General features: G+C 41.8%; 1 protein-coding gene across 2 annotated transcripts in view; it reads left to right on the top strand.

Annotated features, from left to right (window-relative positions):
• The first annotated feature begins 2,028 nt into the window (after positions 1 to 2,028).
• TGFBR1 (transforming growth factor beta receptor 1) overlaps positions 2,029 to 19,076 on the top strand; it is a 55,145-nt gene continuing 38,097 nt past the window's right edge. For both annotated transcript variants that reach the window (XM_025888215.2, XM_025888214.2), the window contains exon 1: positions 2,029 to 2,207. In XM_025888215.2, the coding sequence (XP_025744000.1) occupies positions 2,123 to 2,207 (85 nt within the window). In that variant the 5' untranslated portion in view covers positions 2,029 to 2,122. The remainder of the gene's footprint in view (positions 2,208 to 19,076) is intronic.

The following is a 19,076-nucleotide window of genomic DNA, read 5'->3' as shown; positions in this document are numbered from 1 at the left end:
CCCTCTCCCTCTCCCCCTGCTTGTGTTCCCTCTCTCACCGTGTCTCTCTCTCTCTGTCAAATAAATAAATAAAATCTTTAAAATAAATATTTCATTTTAGAGATGAAGAATCTAATGAGAATCTGATGAGAGAAAGACACTTCACTGGTCTGAGGTGAATCATTCATTCATTCATTCAATATCTCCTGAGCTCTCATGGAAGACACTGATAATAGAGCAGTGAAAGAACAGTCTACAGACCTCAGGTATCATTAGGATCCTGACTTACTGTCCACATCTCCACTGAAAAAACTGGAACCAAGGGAGCAGATCAGGCCTGGAGCCAGCCAGAAGCAGTCTTTGCCTGCCTTGTGGGCCCTGCCGCAGGGAGCAAGAGGAGAGCTTGTTGCTGATGGTCTCCAGCAGCCAAGAGAGTGCAAGAGAGCAGGCTATGCCATGTTTTTGGTAGTAGCTGCATCCCTAGGTGGGCAGGTCAGTGTATACCCAGGCCCCCTTACCTGTCCAGGGAGGAGCAGATGAAGGGTCTGGAGGGAGGGCCTAGAAATAGAACTTGAAAGAGCAGGAGGGGAACCCCCAAATCTTATATCCTCTCACTGACGAAGGGAGATATTATTTCCATTTTACAGATGAAGACATGGAGACTCAGAAAGCTTAACGGACTTGCTCAAATAAGGGTCCTACACAGGAGGGGAGTAGGGCAGGTCTCAGATTCCAGCTCCAACACCCCCACCCTGCCCTTTTACAGCTCAGGAGGGAAGTCCTCGCAGGTAGGTCAAAAGCTCATGGAGGAGCAGCGCTAAAATGATCTACAAATTGATGCCAGAGGGTGATTCTGATTCCTGCTACCAAGGTTTATTTAATTCCAAGCTCAAATCACACAGAAAATAAAATTTTCTCCTTAAAAGGTTCTGCGGAAAAATGTTCTCTGTTCTATGTAACAGCCTCCTCGGCTGTGTTTGTGTCTGAAGAGAGGACTAGTCTGACAGGAAGAATTACAAATCTGGAGCTCATTTTGGTGTCCCAGAGGGAAGGTGGGTGGAGCGTCTCACAGTAAATTAGGAATTCAGAATGAAAACGTAGCCGAGTTTATTTGGGTTTCTAGTGACACCTCAGAATTATTGTGCAGGCGTGTCAGAGGCAAGTCAAAGTATTGACTGCTCCCCCTCCACCAAAGGAGAAGTGCTGCGAGCTAAGAAGGGGAGTCCCACTCCTTTGGGGGTTGGGGTGGGGACCCTCCCTTTCCCACCTGGATCAGGAAGAGGTCAGAAGGAAAGAGTGTGGAGCCCCTTTCTGGGTCCGCTCCTTGTTCCGGAGGGAGAGAGCTATTCGGGGGGCGTGCCCGAGCTCAGGATCTGAATGAAGTCCGAGGCCAGGATTTCAGGACTTTCAGGGCCTGGAATTTGGTTGGGGTTAGACACTGACAACGGGAAGAAAAAAGAAGACGTGAGTCGTATATGGAAGACACTGAGGAAAGATTTGGGGGAGATGTTGAAAGTTGAGGCGTGGATCTGGGAAGTGGAAGTTGAAGCCTGCGTGACGATGCCGCGGATCTGGGTGAACGTGTTGGGGATTGGTGGTTCAGGGCTGTGAATGGGGGTCGGGTTGGGATTGGGGTCAGCACTAGATCTTAGGTGCTTGGAGAAGGCTAAAGAAAAGAGCGTAGAGCGGCCACAGCCTTTTTCCGAAAGCGACTCACACCCAGACACACCCCTCGCGTAACCCTAGTCCTCCGGGGCCGCAGGCTAGGCAGGGTCGAGGGGCGCTAGACCCTAGCCTTACCCGGTCTCCTCCTAGCGCGGAGCGCCTCTGGCTGGGGCAGGGGTCTGGCAGCACGGCCCCCGGGGAGTCTGGGGGCGTGTACAGAGGCCGGCGCCCGCGGCTGCGGATTGGCTGTCCAGCGGGCCTGTAGGCGGGGCTCCGGGCTGGGTCCCGCTCGGCCGCTCGCCGACAGCCGGGAGGCGGGGCCGGCGGGAGCCCGGCAGCCAATGGACGCGCAGCCCTCGAGCAGTTACAAAGGGCCGGAGCGAGGCCGCCGCGGCGGCAGGAGGTGGGGCGAGGCGAGGCTTGCTGAGGCGAGGCGGCGGCCGGGCCGGACCGGGCCACAGGCGGTGGCGGCGGGACCATGGAGGCGGCGGCCGCTGCTCCGCGTCCCCGGCTGCTCCTCCTCGTGTTGGCGGCGGCGGCGACACTGGTCCCGGGGACGACGGGTGAGCGGCGGCGCTGCGGGGCTGGCGGGCGACTGCGGGGCGCGCGCGGGCCGGGCCCGGCCTCTGGCTGGCTCCCTCTCTTTCTCAAACATGGCGCGGGGCCGGGGGCGCAGGTGGCGGCGCCGGGCCGGGGCCGGGCTGGCCTGGCCTGGCGGCCGCCAAGCTAACCGCAAACGGGGAGCGCGGGCGGGGCGGGGCAGGGGCGTGTGTCCGAGAGCGGGTGGACGTGCTCTGCAGCCGGCGGCGGCCCCTGCTCCGGGTTCCCCCGGGGGAGGTGGCGTCGGGCGGAGCGAGCCGAGGACCGGGCTGCTTTCTGGGGAGCGAGGGGGCGCGGACCGAGAGCTAGGGGGTGTGCGGCTGGCCGGGCCTGGCGGAGCTGGGGCGCCGTGTGGCGTTGTCTGGGCACCCCACCCGGAGCGGGAGGGTGCCCGAGGCTCCCGGGGCTCGGGGCGGGGTTGGGGTCGCCAGAGGCTTCCCGGGCGGGTTAGGAACTCTGAGCCTGCGGGGCGGTGGGAGGGGGCGACGTGTGGCGGAGACCCCCGGGTCACCGGACCGCCCTGGCTGTGGGCGCCGGCCCGACCCCGCCGAGAGGGGCTGCTTCTCCAGCCAGGGGTGGCTTTGGAAGGGGAGCCGCGGAGCTTTGTGTGAGAAGGAGGCACGAAGATGTGCGGAATGTTTCTTCTTTGGTGCGTCTGGGAAGTGTTGAAGTGAATCCAGTAACCAGAAGGCTACAGATTGTTTTCGTAGTAGAAACTTGAACGTTTGCTCACTCTGCGGGGTTTGGAATGTTTGAATGGGAATGACTCTGTGAATTGATCAAACGCTTTTATTTCCTCGAAGGAATATCGCCAGTGTTCCTTTTCTTGAGTGACAGTAGTTTGAATCAGTAGTCTCTGTGTAGTTGGTTTTCGAGGGAGAATGTTTGCTCCGTTTTCCAAAATACTAAATCAGGATGGGGTACGTGGTCATGACCAATCTCCGTGGAAAGAACAGTGAAAAACTGTTAACATCCAGACTAAAATACTAGAAACTGAAATATAGATCCTTAGTGTTAGAAACTAAATTACAGTGAAAGTACGTTTCTGTCTCTCAAATTGAATACCAAATGTTTTAAAAAACAAAAACCTCAAGAGTGAGAGTGCCAATATCTACTGTCTGTTAAGAGCTTACTATGATGTAGATGCATAAAGTACACCAAAGTACATTATCAAATGCTCACGATGAAACCCTCAGGGTTAGTGGCTTTTGCCCCATTTATAGATGAGAAAACTGAGTTTCGAACAGGTTAAGTACTCGATTACTAAGGACAGGAGTTAAGGATTTGCACCCAGAGTTCAGTGTTTCCAAAACCTATATATTAAAGTGTGTGTGTGTATACGCACCTCTGTCGGGCAGAACCCATATTTCTGTTCAGTCCACCAATGAGCAGTTGGTCTTTATTATTCATTTTTTTGATTTTACCCTCACAATATGAAAACCAGGTTGGCTTCCTCCTGACTCCTAGTACATTCCTGGAGTCCCTTCATATTGGGCCTACAGTGGAGGAAACTGGATTTTTGACATTGGCCTAAGGCATGCGGGCAAAGTAAATATGTGGACAGGTGAGAGAATCGATAGTTATGTATCAAGCAAAGGTAACATTTCTACACCACTCCTGACTCTAATGGCATAGTTCACTGTTTTCCACGTAGCCAGTCACACTAAGTGTTCGTGTATTCAAGTAACAGTATTAGACTTAACTGATGTATGGAACATTGCTCAGTCCATGCTGGGGAGGAGTTTACAGACTACACTGGCATGCATATAATACACGGCTGATCCAGGTGCTATTATTCTTAAGTCTAGACTGCCTCAACTGGTCTGCCCACGCTTGTTTGTTATGTTGATGTTGATCTTTCATACATTCTGAAGAAGCTCACATGTACTTTTAAATTTATAATTTGGCTTCCTTTTTAAGACCTTGCAGTTGTTCCTTATTGTCTGGGTATCAGTTTTGTATTTCTCTGCCCAGCTTCTCCTCTTTCTAACATTGATTTCTCTAGGGAAATTGGTTCCCTGTCCCTAGTACACAGATTTGTACGGTACCGTACCAGTATGTCTACATATATATCCCATGTGGAGAATCCAGTTTACTTTCTGCCATCATGTAAGTTTTTTATTTGAAAACATGCCTAGAACCCAACTCTTCTTTATATCAGTGCCTCTTGAATGTCTCTTCCTTTCTTTGTATGCAGCCATTAGTTTAGTCCTGCCTGTTATCCCTTGAATCTAGTTGCTTTCCAGTTTCTCTCATCTAGACTTTTCTATAGGCTACTGCCAAGCTAATCTTCCTCAGCCACCCTCACAAAGGGTTTACAAGATTTTCCATTTCTATTCAGCACTTAGAGCAGCACTTGAGGCTTATGATTAGAGCCATCTCTAGTATTCAGCCAAAGATCTCACTGCTTGCTGCTACTGTAAACCCTCAATTCCAGCAATTTCTGTTTTTCCACTGACTCCTGATTTTTTTAGCCTTTTAACTACATACTTAATTTTGCCCCTTTTGGGAGTATAAGGAGAGAAGTTCTCAGTTCTGGCTTCATGTACTGGTTTAGTTCCTAAATTCCTTTTTTCCCCGAACTGTATAGCACTTAGGGTTACAGTTTGTGTTGTTTATTTCTACCATCTTGCACTGTCATTTATCTATATGTTTGAATGTGTTATAGGTCCCCAGAGGGCAAAGGTATGTCTTTTCTTTCCTTTATGCTGTCAGAACCCAGCACTGTGTTTTATATTCTGTTCAACTTACGTGCTTGTTGATTAAATGAATTCCATTTGAGCATTCCTTTAATATTTATACTGTTTTATATAAGTACAGTTTATGCAATATTGACAATTCTGTGTGTATAATATGGGAAAATTGTTAATGTGATGAAAAAAGCAGTTGGTTATTAGGTTTGGTTATTAGTCCCGACTTCACCTCTAGTTATGTAGAAAATCTAGATGGTACCTACTTTTCCTAATTCTTGAGATCTTGAAGACCAAATGAGAAAGTTGTATTGGAGTTTGAGGTTGCTATTTTGTATTGGTAGTAATAGGTAGGACCTATGTTCCTCCAGCAATTTCCACTGGACCACGTGTGTTTTGATTGATCAGATATCCTTTCTGATCGGTTGGTACCATTGTGGAGCCAGTTGTTAGATATTTTAATATCACCCCTACAGAGAGGCATCAGCATGCAAAGAGGGACATGATTAATGCAGGCTCATGTGATTGGGGGAGGCTTTCTGGACACTTTAGGGCTTACCCTGACTTTGAAGGGTAGCTCAAACTTAAATAGGCAGAGAGGGGGGATTTGATGAGTGGTAAGGCTGTCCTGGGGCCTACTCCAGGGCAGAACCAAAACTTTTATTGACTGGATGGCAAGTTCCTCTTTAGAGTTAAGTTCATTATTCTATACTGTGGAGTTTGGATTGGATGTATTCCCCACTATTTCTTTCCCCCAATTCTGAAAACTCTGTAATATGTGACTGGAAACAAAATAAAAAGGTAATCTAAGTGGGATGAATAAGGGAAGATAATATTATGGGCTGCCCACCAGGAGTAGGCATTCGATTGGTGAAAGTTCTAAGTCACTTCAGTTTACAAGGGAAAAAAATGACATCAGAGGTTAGGTGAATTTCTCAGGGTCAGGCAGAACTAAGACAAGAATTTAGATTATCTCATTCCAAATCTGTGCTTTAAAGAGTATGAAGGTTTTGGAGGGGGGGAGGGCAGGGTTAATGGAGTGACTTACCTAAGTGAAGTTATCTTGAATTTCACAGAACTTATGAAAAGTGACTTCTGATGGGCTGTGGACGGGGAGAGGTGGTGGTGGTGGTTAAAAGGTCCTCAAGAGAAGGTCAATATCGTTTTTATATTGTTGATAAAAAGCCCAGGTGTAGAGCTTATTGACTGAGAAGAGTAGGCTTTAGTAGTTTTAAAGATGGTGAAACTGTTTGGGGTTTAATTAAAATGGATGTAATTGAAAGGCCTTGCAGTTACATGGTCTAGGTTTAGAATTTTAGATGCTCTCCTTAGTTGTTGAAATTAAATAGGGAACTGACATGATCAAAGTAATCAAGAGGGAGATAAATCTGTTCTTCTGGGGAGGGCTGCTTATGTGGAGAAGACCTTTGCTGAAAGGTTCTTCTAGGCCTGTTGAAACAGTTAATCCAAACTCAGCACCATTCTGGTAGTACCTTTGTAGTGCATCAAATATGTTCATTTCTAATGACCCGGGCTTTGAAAATGCCATTATTTTATGGATGGCCCTTTTGAAATGTGAGAACATGTTTCTTCAAACCACAGAGCCCTCTGCACATAACAAACTGCCTGCCTTTTGCTGTTCTTTCTCGGTCGTGGCTTACATAATGCAAGTTCTCTGAACAGATGGACTGTGCTTTATTATCATGTGATTGGGTCACATCTTTGCTTCCTGCTTCTGGAATTGAGGGCAGATGCTGGCATGTTTCTCAGGGGTTTGCATGCTTTGTCCCGTAGGACTGGCTTGAGAAAACTTTCAGAATTTTCTTTAAAATTATGGTCTGTCTTGACCCAGCCTAACTCCAATACTTAGGATAATTAGTGCTTTTCTTAACTGAGTTTCCTCAATATGAAATCCAAGCATTATTCATAAACTTTAAGATTTGTTGCTACTTTGAAATAGATCCAGTTTTAGCTGTACAGTTTTGGCCCAGATAATGCTGGTAGGTTTCTTATGGTTACCTTTTTTGATATGGACTTATGATTGGTTGATTTGTAGGCTTTTTGCTTTAGAAAAACACTTTCTCAAACACTATGAAGAGTGAGAGTGAAGTAAATCTGGATTCAAGTTGTATGGGTCCAGTTTTATAGATGAGATCTGGCCGTTTGTAAAGCTACTCTCTTATTTTGGCATTCCAAGAGAATACAAATTATAAAGAATGATTTCTAACTTAAAAAAAATATGACTTGCAGGGGATACACACAAGTTGCTGTGACATTTCTTGAAGATTCAGTGGTCCATGTACCATTTTATCAATCTGAAAAAAATATAAGAATATGCCAGGGGCGCTTGGGTGGCTCAGTGGTGTAAGCCTTGACTCTTGGTTTGGGCTCAGGTCATGATGTGTCCGGGTTGTGAGATGGAACAGGAGCACTCGGTGTGGAGTCTGCTTGGGATTCTCTCTCCCTCCCCCTCTGCCACTACCCCTGCTTCGTGTTCTCAATAAATAAATAAATAAATAAATAAATAAATAAATAAACAAACAAACAAATTCATTCTTAAAAAAAAAAGAATGTGCCAGGATTCTATCTGCCTTGTGTCATTTAATTCTCATAACCGACCCTGGATGGCAGTTGTATAATAGCACAAAATCTTCTTATGTACCACTTAATTTCCAAAAGATTTTTTAAAAGATGTATTTATTTTAGGGAGAGAGAGCATGTGAGAGAGCATAAGCAGGAGGGGCAGAGAGGGAGAGAGAGAGAGAATCCCAAGCAGACTCCTCACTGAGTGTGGAGCCCATTGTGAGGGGCTCCATCTCATGACCTGGATGGAGATCACGACCTGAACTGAAACCAAGAGTCGATTCGCAACTGACTACATCACCCAGGTGCCCCATTCCAAAAGATTTTTTTAAAGTCCATTTGTTACTAGGTCCAGGTGACCAGTAGTGCTCAAAAGGTAATTGTAGGTTTGATCACATTGGTTCCAACCCAAGATTCTTTTCAGCTCTCTTAGATGTTTTCCAAAGACGTTAATATTCTTTCATCTTTTAATCATAAATATATTTATTAGAAAAGACACTGCTTCAGATAGAATAGAGGTCTGTAGACTAACAGTAGTGTAACCACCAAGGTTCAAATGATTGTACTTGGGTAGGCAGAGTTAACAGGATTTTTGCTCAGATTGGAACCTTGTTTGAATCAATGAAAGTTTGTAAAAAGAAGAGCTTCTGTGTTTCCATTTTACAGACCAGGAAATGGAGGTCATGATGTTAATAAATGGTGGAACTTGCACTTGAGCATTTCAGAGGTGTACTCTTTCCTGTACATCATGCTACTTTCATATACAGTAAATACCTTGTTTTGGTCACCATCAGGAAGGATTTTCTTCTTCTTTTTTTAACCATGAGAATTTGCTTCAGCTTGTCTTAATTATATTTTGCCTCTTCACAACTGCAAGTTACTCAGATGCTTGCAGTCTTTGGATTATATTTTTAGGTAATTTGAATCTCTCTGATGAGTCTAATGATAGTTGATCACTCACTATATCGATTTATATATTTTCATAGCAGACTCTTTGCTTTTCAAAGTAACACGAGCACAGACCTGAAAGTAGCTGAAAATTTGAATTGAGGAAAGAAAAAAGCTATCACTGTCCATCATGAACACTTTGGCTTGTTCTACCCCCCCATGCATTTTTTTAATATGATAAAACCATTTTTTAATCATTCTGTCTCAGTTTATCAAAGCTAATAAAAGTGTTTTTTTTTTAAAGATTTTATTTATTTACTTGAGAGAGAGAGCAAGTGAGAGCGAGCGAGTGAGGGCACCTGGGTGGCTTAGTTGGTTAAGCGACTGCCTTCAGCTCAGGTCATGATCCTGGAGTCCCGGGTCGAGTCCCGCATCGGGCTCCCTGATCAGCAGGGAGTCGGCTTCTCCCTCTGACCCTCTTCCCTCTCGTGCTCTCTATCTCTCATTCTCTCCCTCTCAAATAAATAAATAAAATCTTTAAAAAAAAAAAGAGCGAGTGAGTGCACAAGTGGTAGGGAGGGGCAGAGGGAGAGGGAGAGGGACAAGTAGACAAGGAGAGGCAGGGAGTCCGATGCGGGGCTTCATCCCAGGACCTCGGGATCATGAGCTGAGCTGAAGACAGACACTTAACTCACTGAGCCACCCAGGCGCACCCCGCTAATAAAAGTGTTTTTAAGGGGCGCCTGGGTGGCTAGGTTGATTAAGCATCTGCTTTCAGCTCAGGTCATGATCCTGGAGTCCTGGATCGAGCCCCACGTTGGGTTCCCTGCTCAGTGGGGAGCCTGCTTCTCCCCCTGCCCCTCACCTCACTCATGCTCTTTCTCTCTCAAATAAATAAATAAATAAAATCTTTTTTAAAAAAGTGTTTTTAAGTTGGCAAAGAGCTTCAGCTTTTTAGAAGAAATAGCTCACTTAATATTTAGTAATGACCAACACAATGGGAAGTAGAGAAAGAGGCTGATTTGCTTTCAAGAAATAGGATGCTTGGGAAATATGATAAATACAGATTCAATAATAGCATCCACAGGCACTGCTTTACAGAAGTGGTAGGAATTGATCTCCTGCCTCGTGAGATGGTTAGAGTTTAGAGTGGATGAGGGGCAGAGAGAAAGCTCTCCTAGGCAGGGGAAGATGATGCATATGGAGAAGGAGCATGCTAAGTTTCAAGAATTTTAAGGGGGAGAAATAGAAGTTCATGATGTAAAGAGTGGCTTCAAAGAATTATGGGCCTTAAAAATCAGGTGAATGGTTTTGATGTGCAAAATGAATGTCTAAGTGCACCACACAGGAAATGGAGCAGGGTGACTACCTAGGAGATTTTGGAGTTTGATGATGGCGCTGGGAATGGAGTAGAAGGGTGGCTGTATGACATTTCAAAGAAATCGGAGGAGCTGGTAGTAGGGCCTTTGCAGGGCTGTCACTTTGCCTCCATACCTGCACACCCTCCTCCCTCACCTCTTCCATATCTTTGCTCAAATGTTACCTTTTTCTCAATGAGGCTTACCCTGACCACCCTTTTTAAAAATTGCCATTATCTTACTCTGCTTTTTCTTTTTTGTAACATTTACTACCTTCTGAAATCCTTTATTTACTTACCCATATTTACTTATTTACTATGTCTGTTGTCTCCTTCTTCCTACTAGAATATAAGCTCTATGACAATGGCTATTTTTGTGTTGTTCACCAGTGTAAAGTGCATAGAAAGTACCTGGTGCATCATAGGCTCTCAGTACGTATTTGTTGAATGGCAGTAGGTCTTAGTTGTAGAAAGTTGAAGTACAAAAATTAAGGACTGCATGAAATCAAAAAAGAATGACCAGGATTTTTACACCCGGATAATGCCTTTAACTAGTAATAAATTAGCTGAAAGAAAGATTGAGGGGAAATGAAATCTGTTTGAACGTGTTGAGTTTGAGGTGTAGGTAGCATAGCCCAGTGGAGTAGGCAGCGAAGACGTCAGACCGGGACACAGTTGGAGATGGGAGAGAGTCTTAGGCAAAGAAGCAGTTGTCAACATGTGCCTTCCACCTCATTCTCATTCTCTTTTTTTAATTCTGGTGCCCTAAAAAGCCACCCTAAGTGGAGTATTTATTTTGACCCTGAACTCCTAGCTTAGATCTGGGGCCTTGCTCCATTCACTGAGATATTCTTCTCTCCTGAGTTACAGATCCATGCTTTGTTCCCCTTACCCCTCCAACACCACAGAAGTAAGTATTCAGAATTATTTGTGATCTTCTGATTGTACTGACATTAGCCTTCAGGCTCCCTTTTGACCTCTGGGAATCTGCTCTGGTTCCTGGATGAGGTAGAAGAGAGGCCAACATAACAGGTTCTCAGCCTTCCTAGCATTCATAGCTTTGAGATGAGCACGATTTTGTAACTTTCTCATATGGGAAAAATTTATTCACTGATGGGCTTGTGTAGTCTGGCTGTTTTCCAGAAAAGGATTTAGGAAACTTGAAATAAAAACATATGCAGTAAAACCAGAACTAATGATCAGAAAGATAAGAACCAATAAATGGGAAAAGAAAGAACAATTATCCATAACTTTTAGCTGAGGAAAGCTTTTGTAGTTGAACACAATAGTCAGCTCTGAGTTTTCTAGCAGTGAGAGCAATAAGGGAACCTGATAGTTTGCATCTCATTGCCTATTACTGAGCATTTATGGGACGCTGCCACCTTCCTTAATAATAAGGAGCCCCAGACGCAAAGATGCAATGCAGGGAGAATTTCTAAGTGGTAAGGGGTTGCTGGACCTCAGCCCTGATTCTCGTTCTGAGTTTTCCTCTTCAACATGTATTGAGGAGCACGCTACCATTTTTCTTCTTCATGCTAAGGCTGTGATCCAAGTATGGACACACTAGTCTTACCCTAATGCCGGTGGAACAGCTGATATAAGACTGCAGCGTTTAAATCAAGCTTTGCTAAAAGCTGGAGGATAATGAATAGAGAAAGCAACATGAAACTGTTCAAGCTGGCTTACAAAGACATTTTCCTCATGTCCTTATCTTTTGGCCTGTCTCCATTTGGCAGACATCATCTGAGTGCTGCCACCAGAAGTGAATAGAGCCAGGCATTTATCTTTCCTCAAACAGGGCCAAAACAGCAAGGTCCAGAGAGTGTCTTCGCTTGGGTTTCCTGTTTGAAGAGCTGCCTCCTTTCTGGGTGATGGATGTTGGGAACAATGACTTCCTTTTGGAGAGACCACATTTACTCAGAGAGTGTGTTCCTGCACATGTAGGTTGCATAGTAACCCCAATATTCATATCAAAGATACCCACGTATGTCACCATGAAGGATATTCTTTGATTAGAGACATGCCGATTTCATTGGAAAAACAAGTTTCTTCCTGCTCTTGAGCAGAATCAATTATAGAAGTCTTTGTAAAAGGGGCATGGGAAATCAAGTGACGAGTTTGGGTTTATCACTCACTATGACTTGAGTAGATTCACTTTCCTTTCTTATTCTGCAGTTCCAGTGTTTCCTTATTCTAATCAATAGGGCTGCCAGTGTTTCCTTGTTCTAATCAATAGGGCTGAACCTCCTTTTTTTGTTCATTTGCTTCAGGATAACCATTCCATCCAGATTTCCTAGGTGTGAACCTCACTGATTACATAATAGTGTGTATTTATAGTTCTAGGACACCTTGTGCGGGCATCCTGTTACATTTCTACAATATAAGATCTTTAAATATGCATTGAAATACAAATAGCTCCCATGGAAAAAAGCAAAAACAAGTGGCTTTTTCTTTTAGAAGTGAGAACTAAGATATATTTGAGGGTAATGAAAATGGAGGAGATAGTTAAGCCTCAAGAGGAATGTAGAGATAGAAAGTCACTAACTATGGCTTTTCATTTATACAAACACGACAATATATGTATGGTCTTTGTTTATTTTTTCCTTGATGTATTCATTCCCAAATGAAACCATAATGTGCTCTAATTGAGTCTCTTTGTTTAGCACATGGCTGTTGATTTGAGTACTTTCTCCAATTGAAAAACTGACATTTTAATTTTGTTATTCAATGTGCAACAGATTTAAATAAAAACACCAAGATTATGTATTGTAGATTTTCTTCAACAATAATTATATGTAATTATTTTACCAAAATAAACAAGTTAAAGTAGTTTTAGCTGTTTTATCTCATTTTATGTTTGGGAAAAAGAATTACAAATCAGGGACTAGAGTTTGCTCGTGTTTCTCAGTGAGCAAAGATAATTTCTGTTTGCTGGTTCTAGCCCGTTCCACCAAAGCAGTACAAAATTGATGCTAGTAAAAAGTACTGAAAATGTGAAGGGGAAGTGCAACTAGAAATAGGTCAGAGTGGCTACGTGCTACTAAAAACAATTGGTAGTTTTCATGAATGTGGTATCTGAAAAATTTTAAGGGACCTGTGAAGATTAAATGAGATTATAGCGTACTTCCTGCCACATAGAAAACACAAAGTAAATGGCAGTTATTAAGAAAATTGTTTTTCATAGAAACATAGAATTTCTAGGCTAGAAAGGATCATAACTAAGGGGATCAGGATTATCATTTTGTCTCACTTTATTTTACAGATGAGGAAACTGGGGCTCAGAAGGTATGTGGTATTTCAGGATAATCAGGATAATTTCAGGATAATAATTCAGCTAATGACTAAACAGGAGTCCAGCATCTTCCTCACTTAGAACTTCACTTAGCATCCCTTTTCCTTCCCAAGTCTCCAATAGGGAGAATGATTTTTTTTTTTAAATTTCCTAAATTTATGGAAGATCTCTTTAAATGCCATCAAATCAGACCCTCAACAGATGGATACATAGATGGATAAGTAATGATAAAAATCAATATAGCAAAATAGTAACACCTACAGAATTTAGGTCGTGGGTATATAGGTGTTCGCAGTTGTCAGTTTTTCTGAATGTTTGAAAAATTTTTTTAAAGTCTTTTCTATTTTTTTTTAAAGATTTTATTTATTTATTTCACAGAAAGACACAGCGAGAGAGGGAACACAAGCAGGGGGAGTGGGAGAGGGAGAAGCAGGCTTCCCGCCGAGCAGGGAGTCCGATGCGGGGCTCGATCCCAGGACCCCTGGATCATGACCTGAGCCGAAGGCAGACGCTTAACAGCTGAGCCACCCAGGCGCCCCTGAAAATCTTGATAATAAAAAGTTGGTGGAGGGTAATTGAAAAAAATTATATCTCCTCATCCCAGATGTGTTTCTGTCATTGATCTCTTTAAATATAGACAAACCAGCAGTACTTGCTATAGCCAAAGGAAATAAAACAACCAGGGTCCAGCACCTCTGGGGTATACATTCTAGGTCCTTTCTTTGACATTCTTTAAGGATTGAGAACCACAGATCTGTCATGACTTTTTCTTTTCTTTTTCTCTCTCTCTCTTTTTTTAATTACAAAGGATAGTTGTGCATTGCAAATTTGAAATTCCCTAATCACGCAACAAACAAGCCAATTAACACAATTATCACTGTAGATCACTTTCCTGTGAACAAATGCTCTATTTTTTTTTCTTTCACCTTTCCCGTGGTAAATTTTAACTTTTGTTCCCTTCCTTATTTATAATGCATTTATAAGCTTGGGTCTTCCTGCCCTCATGTAGTCTTTCTTCCAAGATCACAATTGTTTCTTCCACTTAATTCTTTAAAAAACAAAAAAACAGGGTTGCCTGGGTGGCTCAGTTGAATCAAAGCAACTGCCTACGGCTCAGGTCATGATCCCAGTCCCAGGGTCCTGGGATCAAGCCCTGCATCAGGCTCCCTGCTCAGCGGGAGGCCTGCTTCTCCCTCTACCACTCCCCCTGCTTGTGTTCGTGCTCTCACTGTCTCTCTCTCTCTGTCAAATAAATAAATAAAATCTTAAAAACAAATCAAAACAAAAAAACATGGCCACATATTCTTTTAGCTAGGGACGTTCCACCCTTTCTCATTGATCATTTGAGTTTTGTCAGATCTAGCCTTCCCCTGCCTTATGATGGGAAAAGGGGAAGGAGGGAGGAGTTTCAATAAATTTGAATTTAGGAGTCAGGCAAAAACCGTAGGGGGTAGTCTTCAAGGAGCAACAGACTCAGAATTAGCTGGGCATTGCAAACAGATGGTATACCCTAAGGAAATAGCTGTTCTAAGCAATTGGGTGTTTGCATCTAATTTAGCTTAGAGATCCTGGAACTGGAGAAAAGGTCTCATGGAGCAAATGGGTACAATCACCTATGAACCATTCTAAACCATAGCTAGGGCCTAGTAATTATTGACTTCTATATAGGTGTCATCAATTCTATACAAATGCTGCATAATTCTATACAGCATAATTCTATGTTGTTATCTTCAATTCTTCGAAGACTAAATAACATCAAGCCCTGGCAGACCCTTATCTTTTAATAACCAACCCCCTACTAGAGGTCTTCTTCAGTAACCAAAATGCTAGGTAGCATCAATGCCAACAGCAGTTTGAAACCCATCTTCTCAAGCCTCTGGATGTTTGTATCGTGATGTCTGAAAACTTTATTTGGTTGGTTCTTCTGAAAGGAGCTCAGACAACATTAGATATTCACATCCTCATGCCCCAAAAGAGGTCATGGATTTAATGGTTAGAAATATTATAAAATACTATAAAAACATGAATATTGTAAAATATTATGAGAGTCCCTCCATTTTGGCTGGTCTTTTCTGTCCTTGCTTGGTTTAATTTAGCCATATCCCTCTAGGAGACCGCACTCAGGATTGAACTGCTTGCTTTGATGTTTTGTTTGACAAGGAGAATGAACATTTCAGGCTAGGGAAGTCAAGAAATTAAAACTCGTGTAGCTATGTGTGGTTCATCAAGTTTCTGAAATTTCCAGCAGTGTCTCTTCCATCCCTCTGTTAGCTAAATTCAGTAAGTTTTTGTTCTGAAAAGGTATGGGAATGACATAAAGCTAAATACCAAGAGACTCAGTTAAGTATAGAAAGTGTGATTGCTTCTATGGAGCAGGAAATAGGAAGGGCTGGGTGTTGGGGAGCTGCTATCTTCTTTTGTTGGGTGGGGTACAGTCTTGTAGAACTATTTGACACCTTAAACTCTATACATACATAACTTTAATAAAAATAAAACCTAAGTTAAAAAAATAGTGGTAAATGTATGGCAGTTAGTTTTCCATGAATGCTTAATAAAAATGAAGAGTTGAATTTCCCTGTTGAAAAGTCAGATTCTTAGATTGGATTAATATGTACACAGAGGCCTTCAAACTTAGCTATTTTTTTTCGAAAGACATCTAAAATGACGTGAAAATGTTGAAAATAGTAAAATAGAAAAAGGCATATTTGACCCAAAAAAGGTAGATACAATACAGTAAGATTAATAGCCAACAAAACTTAAGCTACAAAAGCATTAAAAGGAAGAAAGAGGTGTATTTTATATTGATGAAGTACTATCTCTTAAGACATGTTATGAATCTTTATGCAACTAATAATGTCGAAATATATAAGGTCAGAACTGTTAAAAATACAAGAAGAAATTGATAAATTCACTATAGATGAAGAAAAGAATACCCGAATAACATAATAATAAAGATATAATGCATTCCAATTTTGTAATCATGAACAGTATTCTTTTAAAATACTTCTTGAGTTTTTCAGAAAATTGATGATATGAAAGTCTACAAAGAACACCCAGATTAGAAATTTACAACAACTAAAAGAAAAAGCCAAAATAAATAATATATCCACTTGGAAATATAAAATTATTCTTCTAACTAATCCCTGGGGTAAAGAAGAAGTTAGAGTTGTAATTACAAAACATTTAGAAATGAACATATCCAAACTAGTGGGAGTTTTGCTAAAGCAGTACCCAAAGGGAAATTTGGAAACAAGATTTCAAGCTGGAGCAGGAACTAAATCCAAATCAACCTGAAGAAGGAACAACTAAGTGTGTATAAAGGAAATAAGGATTTAGAAAAAACTTCAGAAAAATAGATTTGATCTATAAAACACCAAACTGGTTCTTTTTAAGCACATTACTAAAATAGACAAATACTTGATAAATCTAAAAAAGAAAAAGACATGAATAGAAAAATGGTAAAGGAGAATGGTGTCTTTTTGACAAACAATGTATTTTAATGTAGTCCCACCTCTCTTATTTTCTCTTAAAGGTTAGGGCTTTTTGAATCCTATTTGATTAATCTTTCTCGACCTAATGTCTTGAAAATGTTTCCTATGTTTTCATGTAAAAGGCTTCTTGCTGTAACTTTAACGCTGAGATGTAAAGCCCATCTGCAGATGATTTTTCATTGTGGGATGAAATCTATGTATTTTTTATTCTTTAAGTTTTAATTTTAATTCCAATTAGTTAACATATAGTGTAATATTTTTTCTCTCAAGTTTTACTTAAATTCCAGTTAGTTAACATACAGTGTAATAATAGTTTCAGATTTAGAATTTAGTTACTCAACGCTTAAATGCAGCACCTGGTGCTCATCACATCGAGTGCAGTCCTTAAACCCCCATCCCCCATCTAGCCCATCTCCTACCCCCACCTCCCCTCTGGTAACCATAGTTGGTTCTCTGTAGTTAGGAGTCTGTTTCTTGGTTTGCCTCACTCTCTTTTTTTTTAAATTCCACATGTGAGTGAAATCATACGGTATTTGTGTTTCTCTGACTTATTTCACTTAGCATAATACTCTCTAGCTCCATATACATTGTTGCAAATGGCAAGATTTCATTCTTTTTTGTGGCTGAGTAATATTCGTGTGTGTGTGTGTGTGTATTTTATTATTTTTAAAATCTGTATGCCCAGTTGATCTAGCACTATTTGTTGGTAATACCTTCCTTTTCCCAGTGCACTGCAGTGTCACTGTTACAAATCAAGTAGTTGTATATGTGAGAATCTGTTTCTGGAATCTCTGTTCTTTTCCTTTGGTCTGTTTATTCTTTTGCCAATACCACACTGTCTTAATTATTATGATGTTATGATGGGTCTTGATATCCTATCCTATAGTGTGAATCTTCAAAAGCATTGTTTTCCAGTATTGCTTTGGTTGTTCCTTGGGATGTTTTTCCGTATAGATTTTAGAATCAGCTTGTGAATTCACAGACACACACACACACACACACACACACACACACACAGTAGGATTTTGATTTGATTTTTTTAAATCTACAGATCTCTTCGCAGAATATTGATATCTTATAGTATTGAATCTTCCAGTAAGGAGGCTGGCATGTTCCTACATTTATAAATAAATAAATTGTATTTTATATCCATCGTAATTTATGTCAAATAAGTAATGCTTTGAAGCTTCCCCTTTAGAGGTCAGGTCCTACATATTAGATTTATTTCCAGGTATTGGATTTTGGATGCTTTTGTAAATGATATATTTTTGAATTTTTGTTTTCTTTTTTTTTTAAGATTTTTATTTATTTATTTGTCAGAGAGAGAGAGAGCCTGCACAAGCAGGGGGAGTGGCAGGCAGAGGGAGAAGGAGGCTCCCTGCTGAGCAAGGAGCCCAATGTGGGACTTGATCCCAGACTCTGGGATCATGACCTGAGCCAAAGGCAGATGCTTAACTGAGTGAGCCACCCGTGCGCCCCGAATTTTTGTTTTCTATTTATTGCTGGTTTAAGAAAAGCTGACTTTTTTATGTAGTGACTTTTGTGTTTTATCATGAATAGGTGCTGAATTTTGTTAATTTTTTTTTGGTTTTGTTTATGTCATGATTATATGATCTATTTACATTTTCCTAAACTACTTAAGTCTCTTATTCCTGAAACTATGTACAGTATCTTTGTACAGCATCTCCCTGGGAAGACTTTCTTTCTTCTTTAGTCTTCTAAGCCTCAGGGGAGGCGCCGTCTTTGAGAGAAGGCTCCCTTCTCTCTGCCCTCTCAGCACTTTGTGTGCGTTACCCTCTATCCGTAACATGGTGGCTCTCCACATTACATTGTGAGCTTCTCAAGAGCAGGAATCTCATCCGAGGTATCTCTCCTCCTAAAGGTGTATTCTTTGTTCTTACACAGGTTGCATACACCGTTCTTTTCTGGTAAAAGATGTTTAGGCCTTACTCTGTGCTTCAAAAATTATGAACTGTGTAGTGCTACCAGCTAGTTTTTTCAGCTATGGCTCCAGGAGGCCTTTTGCTATTTGCAGGCCCAGGTGTGACTCTCCTCTTCCTTTAATTCAAAGGCAGCTGGTGGGTGGTTACCACTTCCTTCTCTTACCACAGTTCTGTTTGGACTTCATTCTAGCCCAGGATGATTTGCCACTTTCATTTAGGTTCAGCATTGTACCTCAGTACCTGTGCAACCAAGTCACGTCACCTATAGCCACTCTTGCTCTCCAGAGGGAAAGGCTTGAGTCCTTCATCTTGTCCTACTTGGGGGAAATCACCATAGATTTTCTAACAATCTTTTTTTCCCTGTGCTTTTAGAATATATCTAGATTATGTTGACGTAACTCTTTGGGCACTTCTGTTTCCTCATCTGTAAAATACGAGGTTAAGATCAGGTAATTATCAGGTTCCTCTTAGCATGAACATTTTATGAGTTGTTTTTTTTTTTTTTTCCAAAGTAGGCTCCACTCTCAGCATGAAGCCCAACACAGAGCTTGAACTCACAATGCTGAGATCAAGAGTCAGACACTTAAC

Source organism: Callorhinus ursinus, unplaced genomic scaffold (genome assembly GCF_003265705.2).
Source record: "Callorhinus ursinus isolate GAN/ISIS: 27379988/994484 unplaced genomic scaffold, GSC_fseal_2.0 scaffold24, whole genome shotgun sequence".
In the NCBI taxonomy this organism is placed as follows: Eukaryota; Metazoa; Chordata; class Mammalia; order Carnivora; family Otariidae; genus Callorhinus; species Callorhinus ursinus.
The sequence above is the reverse complement of the archived record's forward strand: the minus strand, read 5'-3'. Positions and strand labels throughout refer to the sequence as shown.